At 46.3% G+C, this 14,252-nt stretch overlaps 1 protein-coding gene across 3 annotated transcripts in view; it reads left to right on the plus strand.

Annotated features, from left to right (window-relative positions):
• The window catches only part of FGF13 (fibroblast growth factor 13), a 229,619-nt gene that overhangs the window by 154,577 nt on the left and 60,790 nt on the right, over positions 1 to 14,252 (plus strand). For 2 of the 3 annotated variants that reach the window (XM_019472815.1, XM_009282134.2), the window contains exon 3: positions 12,706 to 12,816. In XM_019472815.1, coding sequence (XP_019328360.1) covers positions 12,706 to 12,816 — 111 coding nt within the window. Of the gene's footprint in view, positions 1 to 9,992; positions 10,500 to 12,705; positions 12,817 to 14,252 lie in introns of those variants that run through there. The other variant, XM_009282133.2, reaches the window with a different exon arrangement.

Consider the following 14,252-nt stretch of genomic DNA (forward strand, 5'->3'; position numbering starts at 1 on the left):
GGGTGCTGCCGGGGGCGAGAGGGGCGCCGCCGAGCTCCGGGTGCGTGTAAAGCCACAGCGTTCGATGCGGAACCCCGGCGGCTCTCCCCGCTTGCCTCGACCCCGCGCTTTCGAGTTCGCCGTTAATTACGGCCGGAGGCACCGCGTACGGTTGTTGTAATCAAGTGTCACCAGTGACCGAAACAAAACTGGAAGAGAAAGTGAATGACCTTGCTGGGGCAGTTACAGGAACTAACTCTAGGTTAGTAACCTCTTGTTTCTGGTTTTAGCGGTAATTTTAGACGTTTGGGTTTTCGACTGAAAGTACTGGAAGCCTGTCCCATTTGTTCGGTTTGTAACTGTTTACAAATTAACGTTCTACAGCATGCTTCCTGTACAGCAGACTCTAAATCTTGCCAAAAGCCTCCTGAAAAGACTTTACATCAGAACTTTTTAAGTAGGCTAAAATTTATGGCAATAGTGGTTTAAAAATATAGTTACCGAGTAAGACATTTCATATATTACAGAGCTGGGAAAAAAAGAAAGGGCTGAGGGAGGCAGAAGTTTCTCCCAGCATTAACAGCTCTATTCTGATTCCCTGATGTTCATGCATCTCGGCGTTGTTGAAACATCTTAGGTTTGCTCATATTTGCAAGTCAGGAAAGGCAGAAAAAAAAGCCTGTATTTAAGTGTCCGTATTATGAATGTAGAACCCGTATTTGCAGAGGTTTGAGCCATCCAATCCCAGTTAGAGTCCAGAGGAAATACAGATACCAGCAACCTCTGGGAGCCATATCTCTTGCTCCAGTCGTATGAGGGGACCTGCCTGGGAATCCCCGCAGGCCTCACAGAGCGCTGCAGAATTTCATGATTTCTGTGTGGCTACATGTTTTACCTGTGCAGCTGCACATATAGGCGCCATTTTACAGTTAGACTCTTTAACCTCTTGTAACTGCCCCATATAGGATACAAGAAAATGCAAGGAGGTCTGCCTTCATTGCGGTTACATGGAATGGGCTGAGTGGAATTGATTGAATGACAGCATTGAAAGATCAGCCAAGATAACTTCTTACAAACCAGCAGGCTTAGTTCTGTGCCTTAGGATCTACTTCTGCTCTTTGTCCTTTCTTTCCCAGCAAAAGCTCCCAGGCCTTGGAATGTTGTGTTGTAGATGAAGCTAAACTAAGTTTGATTGTTTGTAAACAAGATTAATTTGACCTCAACTGAAGGATAAGGACGTCGAGATACTGATGGGTTTTGTGGCTACTGCTCATTAGAAGCATGTTGTTATTTTTAATGAAAGGGGGAAAGAAGATCCTGGCAGGAAGAGATGGAAAATGAGCATGATAAACAAAGAGGGTTGAAAAATCCTGATGATATATCATCATCTGCTAAATATGGTGTGACTCTGCTGTGAGTTTAGCTCAGCATGATTTAGCAGTATGACTGGGGAGTTGCGAAGGCCATACGTATGGACTGGGAATTTAATTAAAATCATGGTATTATATTTGTGTCTACTTCTGCAGCTTAATCTGCTAGTTTCATGGTGGTTTTAGTTAGAAATGCAGCTACAAGTTGGACAGTTATCCAGTCTCTGTACAAGCAAATGTGTCCCTATTGTAGTTCAGCTGGACTTAAGCGAGGAATAATAGTGCTCAGCTCGGGCAGCTTCATATCTGTTTCTCTGATTTCTGAACATTGTTTCTCTGCGTAGAAACAAAACCTTTCTGTGCTTTCTGATGAGGTCCGAGTCCCCAGAAATGTACCCAGCCGCCTAATACGATTATTGGGAGCAGTAGCAGATGTTCTGCTATTAGCCGCCTCCTCTGAATTGACTTCTCTGAATTTCTTCTAATTTGCTTATGTAGAATTTGCATACACAATTTTTCTAGTCTCCAGACCTATTTAAATCCAATACAGCAAATGCCGGCTTGTGATTCTCGTTCCTGTTTTGCTAGCCAATGTTACTTGTGAGTGTTGCTTGCAAAAAGAGTGCATCTAACTTATGCTAATGAATTCCCCTCTGTTTACTTATGATATGTTGTATGTTTCACCTCAAAATCCCTGTGTGATTTATAGATGTCATCTTTGCGCTGCTCTTGCCAGCAGCAGCTCCTGCTAAGCCTGGAGTTGCCATGAGGCCAGTTGCTGGAAGGTATGTGTGTGTGGGGGGAAGTGCAACTGTGCGACTACTTGGGCTGTTTCTATATTCACACGTATTACTGAGCACTGCCAGAACCGAGACACTGAGTTACATGGACCTCCATTAAGTGATTACTTAGTTTTGATGGTGGTAAATATTTATTTATTATAAAGATGCATTATGTAGATTACAGTCTGAATCACCCTGCAACGATAGTTCAGCAAGGCAGAGGTAGTGTTTTTCTTCATGCAACTGTGAAAATAATGGTGCTTTTTTGGATGGGAACGAATTGCCATCTGGAGGTGCCTTTCTCTCTTCTTTCCGGGTTGTACAGCCCAGGTATTTGGTCAGATGAGCTTAGACAAACCTAACTGTTACATCACTGAACTTAGGTCAGATACATCTTGTTACATCACTATTAATATCACGATTATTACATGGTGAACTGAGACAGAATGCAGAAGTTCGGGCTCATGGCCCTTTTCCTAATCCTCAAGGATATACCTTCCTTCTGGTTACTGAAACTGAGACCAGCATTTCTGCTGAGGTAAACTGCTTCCAGTTCCATGGCAGAGAGTGGAGCAAGGCCCCACTTGCACATGTGCAGAAGCAGCAACCCAGTGCAGGGTCTAACTCCAGCTCCTGGAGAGCCCTGCCTCCATCCAAGACATGGCACTTTTTGCTCAAAGTCCCCTTCATTTGTGACCAGCTCCATTCACATTCTCATTTGTCCTGTGTGAACTTGGTGCCATGATCTCAGCAGTCAGGAAAGTCACAGAGAACCATTGCCAGGCTCTTCTGATCCCAGGCCAGGTAATTTGGTTTCATTATTAGAAGACAGATGGGTCTTACATCCTTAACACGGCAACGGGAAGCAGCAAGCTTGGCATTCATCACATGATCGCAGCGAACTGGGCTCTCTAGTTATGTGGAGTCAAGCAATGGGGCAGAACTTGGCTTCTGAGCAAAGCAAGGGCCATGGCTGTGAGAAGCTGGTAGAAATGCTTGGGTGCAGGTGGGAGGAGGAGAACTCTCAGAGGCTCCAACTCAGTGGAGACCCAGGGAGTCTGTTTTTGTCAAGCTCTTGACAGAGGATGAACCATCAGATCTATGAAAAGATGGAAACAGATCCATTTGAGTAATGTGACAATCTCTAGGAAACTTGCTTTGGGTCTGCGAAGGACTATTTACAGTGTTTTGTCATGTGTAAAGTGGCCTCATGTTAAGTTTGACAGTGGCATATAACCCACGCTTCTCATGTGTCCCATGCTGAGATGTAAATATTTCAGGGATGATATGCTGTCATTTACCTTGATGTTTCCGAGAGTCATCGTGCTGCGAGGTGAATGAACAGATACTTCTGTGCATACTGATGTGGGAGGCTCTGGAGTATTTTTTGCTATGGCTTTGTGGTGGGCAGAGAGAAGTTGGTCGGTCACTGCTGCAAGTTCCTGTCTCAGGTTGGGGCCCCCAAGACACCGGAATAACGTGTTCCCAATTTGGGAGCCTGCAGAGCTGTGGGAGCTGATCTCTTCTGTTTGTTCTGTGACCTTTCCCAGCTGATTGGCACTGATCTTTTATGCACCGGATAGAAGCTCTTTTGTGGTTGACATTTTGGGATGACTGAATATGGATTAACCTAGGCAAAAATATTTCCATTTTTCTACCTTCAAACAATGCCCTCCTTTTCCAAAAATGCCTGCTCCATCAGGGGACACGGTCAGATCAAATCCAGTTTTGACTGAGACGGTGCTGTAGAGGAATCAGAATTCACAGCTGGCAAAGGGCAGAACTGGGATTTCTCTCATTAGTATTTTCTCTGAGACTCTGAGAGGAAACTGGTGTTCTTTATGTGAGATCTCATGGCCATCCTGAGCATTTAGCAGGGTATGTCAGTCATGAAGAGGAGGCCCAAATTCTTGTCAGAGTCGGTGAACCTTGTCCTAGCAGACGTGTGCAGATCTGATAAGAGAACAGGATTAGGATATGAGAACCTTTTGTAATGCGCATGTAATCAGGCGCATAATTATTTTTTAAATATCTTAGTAGTCTTGGTGAGATGACTCAGATGTTGAAGACAGAGACGTGTTTCTCTGCTTTGCTGGATGGGGGCCAGTTTCGGCACATCCAGGCCTGTGCACCAGTTGTACTGGGCTCTCTTCTGGTGTTGGGATTCATGATTCTCTGCTCTGAGAAGACAAAAATCAACCGGCTGCCTAATCCCTTGAACTATTGAATTGACTGTGCTTCCACACAAACGAGTGAGCTCTTAGGTAAAGTGCGTCCAAGTAACGTGTCTACACTGGTGTCACTGGAATTTATTTTGATTTTTTTCCTGTTACTGAGCAGGGCTGCACAGTGCACTTTTGCACAGAACCATGGCACAGACACACACAGGAACGTCCATGTCACTATTTACAAGTGCCTTTACGGTCTCGGCATAAAAATACTTCTGTTTACAGCAGTGCAGCTCGTCTGAAGGTCTGCAGCTGGTTAGTGAAGCTGATCTTTACTATTACGGTTAATTTTAAGGTAGCCCAGTTGGTCTGTTGACTAAAATATCCTCATATTTGAGCTCTTGGTCTGGAGCTGCCTGACGGCCCAGCTCTTCCACTGATACCTTTTTCCACCTTGCACTCAGAAATAAACCTCTAGCTGACTCTTAATTTGGCTCATCTCTAGGGTAAAACTAGGTTTTCAGGGGTAGCGAACTGGCCGGCAAACCGTGCTCATCCCCCGAGCAGAGAGCACCCAGACACTCGCCGTTCTGCAGCGCTTGTGTCCAGCCGCGGAGCTGGCTGCAGAGGAAAGGCTGAGTCATTTCCACGGGATGTTTCACAGAGGAGCTAAGTGATGCGGGCTTAGGTCTGAACAGCTCTGTTTCCTGGTGAATAGTAATTCTGTTTACTTAGAAGAGGAAAAAATCACTGGGGGCCTCAGTGCTGCTGTGTCATACCGACTGGATGAAGTCTTGTTTATCTCAACGTGAAAAGAGAGAGAAGCGATTCTGGTGGCACTTTTCAGAAAATGATTCTCTACTTTGGGGGAGCGTAGGCAGTGGAAATAGTCCATAGATTTGACTCCTGAAGCTTTTTTATTCTGCTTGTTCTGTAACAGCAGTAGCATGTTACCCTAGCAAGAACTAAAGAACCTCAAGAGGGACTCCCGACATCCCACGCCCAGGTGAAATTTTGTTGTCACACCAAAACAGCTTCAGTCTTGTAAATGTAGAGGGGTGGTTTGGGGTTTATGCTGGGCTGAGTGAGGTCTGGAGCTGGCTTGTGATTTTTCTTATGGTCTTGATTTTCATGCAGCGTTTGTTTTGCCCAGCATCTGTGAGGTCTGGCTGGCTTGTGATTTTTCTTATGGTCTTGATTTTCATGCAGCGTTTGTTTTGCCCAGCATCTGCCTGTTTATATAGGACCTACTATAAATCTTTTGGTACTTGTTTATAGGGGAAGAGGAAATAACTGAACATGCTGTTTAGTCTGAGGATGGGATATTTTGACCCAAGGTGCTGGCAGGAAGTTCCTGCTTTACGGCAGCATGTCATGAGAATCGTTAATGCTTCTACAGGGCACAGAGGAGATCGCGTCCCTCGGCGAGTCACACGTTGGGATCATGTGCCAATCACCGGTGCACTTGAACAGGCAGCTGGAGAGTGCCGTCTCTCCTCTACCTGTTCCCTTCTCCGACAGCAATGCCGCACTGATACGCCGCTCTGCACTCGGTCACATCTGTTGACATTCATGTGCCCAAATAGCTTAGGCGATCAGCAGTGGGGGAAAGGAGTTCCTCTGCTCGCAGGCTGCAGCTGGCACCGGGCATGCTGCAAAGCCGCCGCGGCTTGTCAAAACTTGCAGCTTGGTTCATGATGGCGCAGTCTGGAGCTGGCTTGTGATTTTTCTTATGGGCTCGATTTTTGTGACGCGTTTGTTTTGCCGAGCATCTACCTGTTTATATAGGACCTATTATAAATCTTTTGCGCTCGGGATCAGTTCAAACTCATGGGAAACAGCAGTGGTCTGGGACCTGCCACAGTGCAAATGGTTCAAGGAGGATGGAGCAAAACCCAAAAGTTTTGTGCTTTCCTCTAATTTCGTGAAACAGCCAACAGTGCTTGCCTGCAGTTGGGCCAATGATGGGGGTTTGATGCCTTTTCTTGCAGGAGCCAGGGGTCGTGGTACCAAATTGCAGGCTTTACTTTTGCTCTATCCAGGCAACTTCTGGAGGTTCAAGTACATTTTAATGATCAGAATCATGGAAATAATCATAAGCATAAACTCAACAGATGACTGGGAGGAAAAAATATAAATCAAAAGCGGATGAGATCTTTGTCTACTTCAAAACAGTGGAATTGTTGCTGGGTCAGATCCCAGTTCCATGTAGCTCATGGCCCTGTCTCTGACAGTAACTGTGTACAGGTCTGTCCCATGCTGATTTCTTAAGAGATGCTTAATTCTTGATTGAAATGGGGCTGGCAATTTACTCCTTAGCTTTAAGTGCCCCGTTACAATAATCACACACAAAGAAAGAGGACATGTGTTCAAGGAGTGTCTGGCTGTCTTCTACATTCAAAAAGTCACTTGGAATGATACTTTATTTTATTTTATTTTATTTTACTTTACCTTTTTAGCATGGTGGGGAGTGAACAGCTCTTGCTGTTCAAAGAAAATAGAGCTGTTCCTTGAGATTTTTATGTCTGTAACACTGAAGTAGTCCAAAGACTGGTCTTGTACCAAAGGCATTTTCCCAACAAGATCTTCATTTTCATGTGCCATTTATAGTAAATGAAGACGTGTTTGTAGGAGTACCGATAGATGGAGAGGTTGATCATGCAAAAAAACTGGAGGACTGTTTTTTGAAACTTAAATCTGATTATGCATATATGCTATTTTTATTCCTCTCTTTAGTTATCTGTCAAGGAACATTTGTGCAAATGAATTTTCTTTATGGATTTTAAGCATGCAAGCTGGAATGCTGGCAGAAAGATATCCTAAGTACTGCTTTTATACACTGCTTTTCCCCAGGATTTTCAAGGTTAGCCGAATTCTGAGTTCTGGTTAGTCATTGTGAAAATGAAATGTCATCTGACCTATAGGACAGATCACAATGAGGCAGCTTCACTTTGATCTGAAAATCAAAAGCTGCTTTCCAAACTGAGAATATTTATGAAGTAATGGGTGAGTCTCAGGAAAAACAAGTCTCGCTTGTAACTGTACTAGAAGTGGAAAGATGGCAAAATTCATAGTATGTTACGGGTGAGTTGAGTAGGATAGTAATGGGCGAGTCTCAGGAAAAACAAGTCTCACTTGTAACTGTACTAGAAGTGGAAAGATGGCAAAATTCATAGTACGTTACGGGTGAGTTGAGTAGGATGAGTTATTACTAATAATATCCAACTGGCTGTCTCTTGGGTTGGATTTCACATGTCTTATGTGGACTGGCAGATGAGGGTAGTGGTGGAACTTGTGAATTACAGTTATTTTTACCCTGCCGTTTAACCCAAATAAGAAATTAGGAGTATTTATTTAATATGAATATGTGGATGCCATAAAGTGCCTCATAAACAAAGGTGAGTGAGTGTGTGTATACACCTATACATGTATACATATACTTCTTGCAGAAAAGAGGTATTGTGGATGGGTATGTAGGGCTGCCAAATTCAATATACCACGTCAGCTGTCGAGGTCTCAGGCTGTGATGGCACATGTACTTTCAGTCAGACATCGTCTTAGAACTTGTGCGTTATGGGCATTTCTGTTATTAAGGCCTGGCCATGCAACGTGTTTTATTGGGGCAGGAATTCCCCATTGGAGGAAACAGATTTGGACCTGTTGTGAGCTGTTTCTAGTCCAGGGAAGGACTGTAACGTTTGCAGAGGTACAGCGAACTGCTTTTGAATCGAGCTCTTTGAAGTGAAGATACTGGGTGGCATGGTTTCCCCTGTGCTTGCCTGGGACCACAGGGTGCAACCCCGGGGAGGGAGGGGAGGACTGGGTGGCTTTGCCGAGGGTGTGTGGAGGAGAGGAAGAAGGGCAGGTATCCTGAGAAGCCTGGCTGAGTCTGAAAGCGCATCAGAAATCCAGTGCTGTCACCCCACCCCACCTTCATCGGTTCTGTCTCGATAGCCCCAGGGGAGCCCTGGGGCTGGCCCAGGGCACGCAGGACACAGCTCCCGGGCTTGGCTGGCTGAAGCCCATTGCCATTGCGGTCCCCACTGAGCTCAGCTCCTGCGAGGAACCAGCACACAGCCTCCCCCCTCCTGCTCATGGGACATCCCACCCTGCCTCAGCGCCTGCAAGTGACTGCGAATCCCCTCTGCCTCGGGGATAAATTCTTTCAATAGTTGTTTGCCTTCAGGGTTGCAAATCTCTGTTTTGTTCCTAGCCTGAATTGGCTTTATTTTAGGCTCCAGCTGTTGAAAGCATGCTGAAGAGCAGGGGGTGGTTTGCAAAGGGACCCCCAGGACCTCCTGTTTCCTATGTCCTGGGGCATGGATGTGTGCAGGGTTCAGCGTCCGCTGTGCAGGGCATTAACCACAGTGCGGTGCCAGGCTCTGACACTAGGCTCTGCTCCCAGCATCGTGGCACCGCTGCTTCTCCCTGCCCTGGTACCCCTGCAGCCTGGCCCCCACTTAGCCAGGGGTGAATAAACCCAGCTGGCATGAGATCCTGGCCTCGAGGGACACAGAGGCACTGGGGGGGGACAAAGGGAAGAGGGTGAACATGGCAATGACAAGGAAATTGCTCTCTCTGGGGTTTATCTAGTCTCTGCTAGAAAACTGGAGCTGAGAGCAGGTGGGGGGGGGGGAAGGAAAGGCAAGAGAGGCAAAAAGCCTCCACTAAATCAGTGAGGCAGAGAGGGGGCCATCCTGTAAGGATGAGGGAAAGGCAGGGGAGAGCTATGGCTGGAGCTCCCCTGCCTGCCCCCCTGCCTGCCTCCCTCCACCTTCCTGCTGCCGGCCAGGTGTCCTCACTCCCCTGCCGAAAACCTGGTGCCAGCTATTTGCTCATCGCAGTCACGTTTGTTTGGGTGTCTGCGGCTCCCCGGGAGGCGGCTCTGTCAAAAGCAGGTACCCACAGCCCGTGGGGACGGCAAGGGTGGGCAGCTGGGGTGCACCAGCTCCTGCTGCCCACCCTGAGCCCCTGCCTCCTCACTGCCTGCACCCCGGGGGCCCCTCCGCAACTCTCCACACAAAGGGCCACCGGGCAGGTCTCCCGCTTGCTGCCTTGCCCGGGAGAGGAAGAGGAGGAGGAGGAGGGGAGGGTGGTGATAAGGGGCTTGCTGCGTCGCCTCGTTTCTGTATCCAGCGCACAGCTCGTGGGGTGTGTGCGAGTGCGTGCATCCACTGCCTGAGGACTACTGCTGCTGCAGTCTCGGCGCTGAGCTGCCGGCGACCAGGCGTTAGGGGAGCTCTGGCTGTTTACCGTCTGGTGGCAAGTGTTGCAATGCAAAAGCTGAACGCGTCTGTGGAGGAGAGGCTGCGCTGGCAGCAGCACCTGTAAGGAGCGGAGGGGAAGAGGCTTCCCGAGGCATTCGGCAGCAGGCAGCCGAGGCTCCAGGCATCGGCACCTCCTCCCAGTGTCTCCATCACCGCTTGCTTTGGATCTCTTCGTAAGGGAGAAGAGGAAAAGGGATCCAGAAAACCCCTGCAACAGGACAGCCCCTGCTGGAGTCTAACAGGTGTTTGCTGGGATTTGAATGGGGAGGGGAACGGGTGGGGAGAAAAGTTAACTGGAGAAATTGGGGCTAGGAGAGATGCAATGATCTTGCACCAAGTGGATGTGCCATGCCTGCATGTGAATAGCACGTCTGGAGAAGCTCAGCAGGCTGTCTTCCAAGTGATCTGCTCAATCTCCGTAGAAACGCTCACCTCTGCCTGCAAACTTTCTCCTGCTAGAAGTTGGGAGGAATAAAAAAAGCATCAGAAAATCAAAAGGGGAAGATCTCAGCGGACAAAAACGCTTGAGCTAAACTGTTGCATCCCGACCCAGGGCTCTGGTGCAAGCATCCCACCGGTGTCTCCTGGGCTCCCAAGCCGATTGGTGGTGGGTGGTGTTGGCCAAGGCGCCCGGCAGTGTCCCCGACATTGGGGACGGGCCGAGCAGCATGCTGGCTGCGGCGCCCGCGGCCAGCGAGCAAACCCCGTGTGCCTGACCTGTCGGTGCTGCCGGGGCGGGGGCGGCCATGGCTGCAGCCATCGCCAGCTCCCTGATCCGCCAGAAGAGACAAGCCAGGGAGCGGGAGAAGTCCAATGCCTGTAAGTGTGTCAACAGCCCCAGCAAGAGCAAGGGAAGCTGCGACAAGAACAAGTTGAATGTGTTTTCCAGGGTCAAACTCTTTGGCTCCAAGAAAAGGCGAAGAAGGCGACCAGGTTGGCAAGGGTTATGTGTTTGGGGGGTTGCTTTGTTTAATTTAATGCAAACGGATGTGTATCAGGCGTGGGGAAAGGGGGACCGGTGCCTCAGGGCTGGTAAAAATGAACGTGCAGGTATTGCCCTTCCTGGCTTGTATGATCTGATAGACATGGGTACCCCATGCCAGTCCGTTCCCCTTTCATGTTCATCTGGTTTATTTGGATAACGCACACCATTGCTATCTGCCTCACTTACCTGCATGCTCCCGTGTACCGGTAATTCAGCAGCCTGTCTTACACATACACATATACAAACACGTGTGATTTATTTGTGGGGGAGATGTTTGCAGGGGAAGTTCCCACACATACACCTCCTTCAGTTGTATGTTAAATAACTTAGCGGTCTAGAGATCTGTTTGTGTCTCCCTGCTTCGCAGAATGCCTGTGCCGTGCTTTATTTGCTGATTGCAGACAAGGCTTTTTGCTTTCACTGGCACCTTCCAGAGTTTTGCTTCGGCGCCCTGTTCCTTTCTAGGAATCTCATACATGCAGCTGCCCTGCAGACGTGATGCTCTCTGTGTCAGAGGTGCAAAAGATTAGGCATGAAGACTCAGTCCCTGCTCCGAGTGGTTTTTTTGTACATGGGAGGAGCAAAACCCTCTGGTAATGTTGCTATCGCTTTGCTGTGCTGAAACATTGATGCCATTCGCCACTTAACCTGTCTGCCTTTCTCAGCAGCCACAGAAGAGGTGCCTGCTCGCAATTTGCAAACAGCTTTGGGATGTATTATGGCTAAAAAGCCAAAGTGGGGGTTGGATTAATTTCTTGTCAGAAAAGTTGGTCGATAAGAACTGTGCATCCGTCAGTACCCTTATTAAAGGTTGCTAATAGGAAGTAATACACTTATGCAAACTATTGTAAGCTTTTGCCTTCAGCTCCTACTCAAATGAAGTACAGTAGCAGAGCTCCCTAATGTCTTTGATTACAAACACAAGGAGTCTTATCCAGACACTGGCTGTTGGAAATGACACATCGTATCTTCGCAGTATGTTTATCTCTGAATTAAGTAAGTTGTTGTGGAGCGAGCTGCGGAGATGCATCACCTCCTGACAAGCATAATTGTGTGAGATGACTACAATGCAGATGTCATTGGGATTCAGTGGAAGTAGACCTTTTTTGCAATTGCAAACACAAGGAGTCTTATCCAGACATTGGCTGTTGGAAATGACACATCGTATCTTCGCAGTATGTTTATCTCTGAATTAAGTAAGTTGTTGTGGAGCGAGCTGCGGAGATGCATCACCTCCTGACAAGCATAATTGTGTGAGATGACTACAATGCAGATGTCATTGGGATTCAGTGGAAGTAGACCTTTTTTGCAATTGCTCCCGGTGCATTACCTAGATATCTTAAATGACAGACTTGACAGCAGCTCCTGTTGCTGTTTACTTCTTGGTCTAGAATGATCTGAAACTGTATGAGATATCTCGCTTTCTGACTGTGAATCTGAGAATGGTTATGAAGAAAAGAAATCTATCCAAACTATGCGTTGTTTTGATCTTTCTTCTTCTAGCTGATGAGGTAATTACCTCAACCCTTATGGTAATATTTATTTTGCAGTTCCACACATTGCTGGATTTCAGGGTTCCCCCCTCCATTTTCCATATGTTCATCGAGTAGTTTATCACTTTGGATGCTCTGTACTCTTTGGAGCAGCGAGGAATGGGGGTTTGTTTATTAGAGCTGCAGCAGTTCCTGTGCTAAACATTTGCTGCTATATATTTAGGCTCTCAACTGTCACTATGGCTCTTATTAGCGCTATCGTAGTAGTCCTCTTTTTCCTCTCCATTTAAGAACTCACACCTTTTTAAAAGGTGGAATACGCTCTTTGCCAGCTCATTTCTAATCTTAAATGAGATAGGGCTGAGCTCCTGAGGCCAAGCAGCACGCTGTCGGAATTTGTATTCGCTGGAAGCAGGTTTTACTGTGCTGCCTACATTGCAATCAAAAGTGGCATTTAATCATTTTGGTAATTGATTTCAGAGACAAATTTGATCTCAACCTAAATGAAAAGTGTTGCAAAGCTGGTTGCCCTGCTTTTGTTTTGGGTCTTTTTCACATCTCAGCCTTGAGAAGAAACCTGGAGATTTGTTTTTAGCATCCTGCTCGCTTGGAACAGCACATCAGGATTTCCCACATTAATCTCACTATTGTTTTTTTACAGAGCCTCAGCTTAAAGGTATAGTAACAAAGCTATACAGCAGGCAAGGATACCACTTGCAGTTGCAAGCAGATGGAACAATTGATGGAACAAAAGAGGAGGACAGTAGTTATAGTAAGTGACATGAGAATAAATGGTGTGTTTGTGACTTGTGGTGTCTCATTCTTCCATATAGGTCCGTTCAAAATTGTTGTCCTGGGATGACTGAGTGAGTGGAAGCGGTATTAACACTGTGCTCACAGCGCAGAAGTGTTTCAGACTTACTGGGTCTGAGAGAAGTGCAAATAAAAATCACTTATAGAAATAATGAACTAGGGGAGGTAATGATGACACATATGACAAACAAAGCAAATGTTATCTCCATGGTAATCTAGAGAAGTTCATTGCTGTCCTTTGGATTTTATGAGATATTTTTTTTTTCCGACAGGGAAAATTTGCTCGCCTACTCAGAGTGCCTGAAATAGAATAACGCTATCTCCACTCTTAAACAGGGGCTCATTCAAACAGAGCTGTGTTATTTCACACAATGAGAGTTCATCATCATTTTAAAGTTCACATTTCCCTATTATTATTATTTTTTACCCCTTCTAAACTTGATTATGCCTTCAGCTTTCAACCAGATTTCCCTCAGCTTTTCTGTGAAAAAGCTTTGGATGCTTTTGGTTTGTTGGGTTTTTTTTTTTTTTTTTTTTTTAACAACTTTGAGAATTAATAGAAAACAGGAAAAGATGACTAGAGCATAGATTTGGTGTGTGTGAATAAAATATTTAAGTGTTTTGCATAGTGGTACTGTTTAGCTTAAACTACGTTTCTGTTCTGAAAGAAGGAGTTAGGAGGAGCAAGGAGTTTGGGAAGGTATTTCAGGCCACCTAGACAACAAACCAGAAAATCAACAGGCAGACCTTCCTTTTTAATTATTAAAAAGCACTGATTTAAGTGCCATCCTTTTCATATGAAAAGCATTTGCAGGTGAAACATCGTTTCATTTTACAGGGCACTTGACTATGGCACAGTAAGCACTAGATGCAATAGGAAGTATCCGATCTTATTCGTCCGATCACTTGCTCCCACACTTTTCCTGCACCCTCTTTAATCCTTTTTGCATCCCTGTATTAACTTCTGAGTGACGGGAGGGAACCAGTTAGGCTGCTGGAGGAGGTCTCCTCTGCAGCCACGGAAGGTGCTGGCCTTGGGGCAGAGCACAAGCGTAGGATCTGTAGGGTAACCCGAGGTCTGGCTCCGGGTCCCGTCCTCACCCGCGGGGAAGGCAGCACAAAGACCAGATCAGTGCAGTGCTGAGCGGCTGCTGCCATCTTACTGAGTTCTCCTCAGTGCAGCCACAAAATCTACTCTAAGAATGATCCTTATAGACCTTAAACATTGCTTTATTTTCAAGTGAATGATCTAATATTTAGGATTTAAAAAGTCAGTACAGTTCGTTTAGGATTTCAGGGTAATTCTGTTAATTATCTTAAAAAAAGAAGAAATAGGCAAACCTTACTTTTTAAATCAAGGCATGATATTATTATAAACTTTTAATGTAGCAGAGC

Source organism: Aptenodytes forsteri, unplaced genomic scaffold (genome assembly GCF_000699145.1).
Source record: "Aptenodytes forsteri isolate BGI_AS27 unplaced genomic scaffold, ASM69914v1 Scaffold117, whole genome shotgun sequence".
Lineage (NCBI taxonomy): Eukaryota > Metazoa > Chordata > Aves > Sphenisciformes > Spheniscidae > Aptenodytes > Aptenodytes forsteri.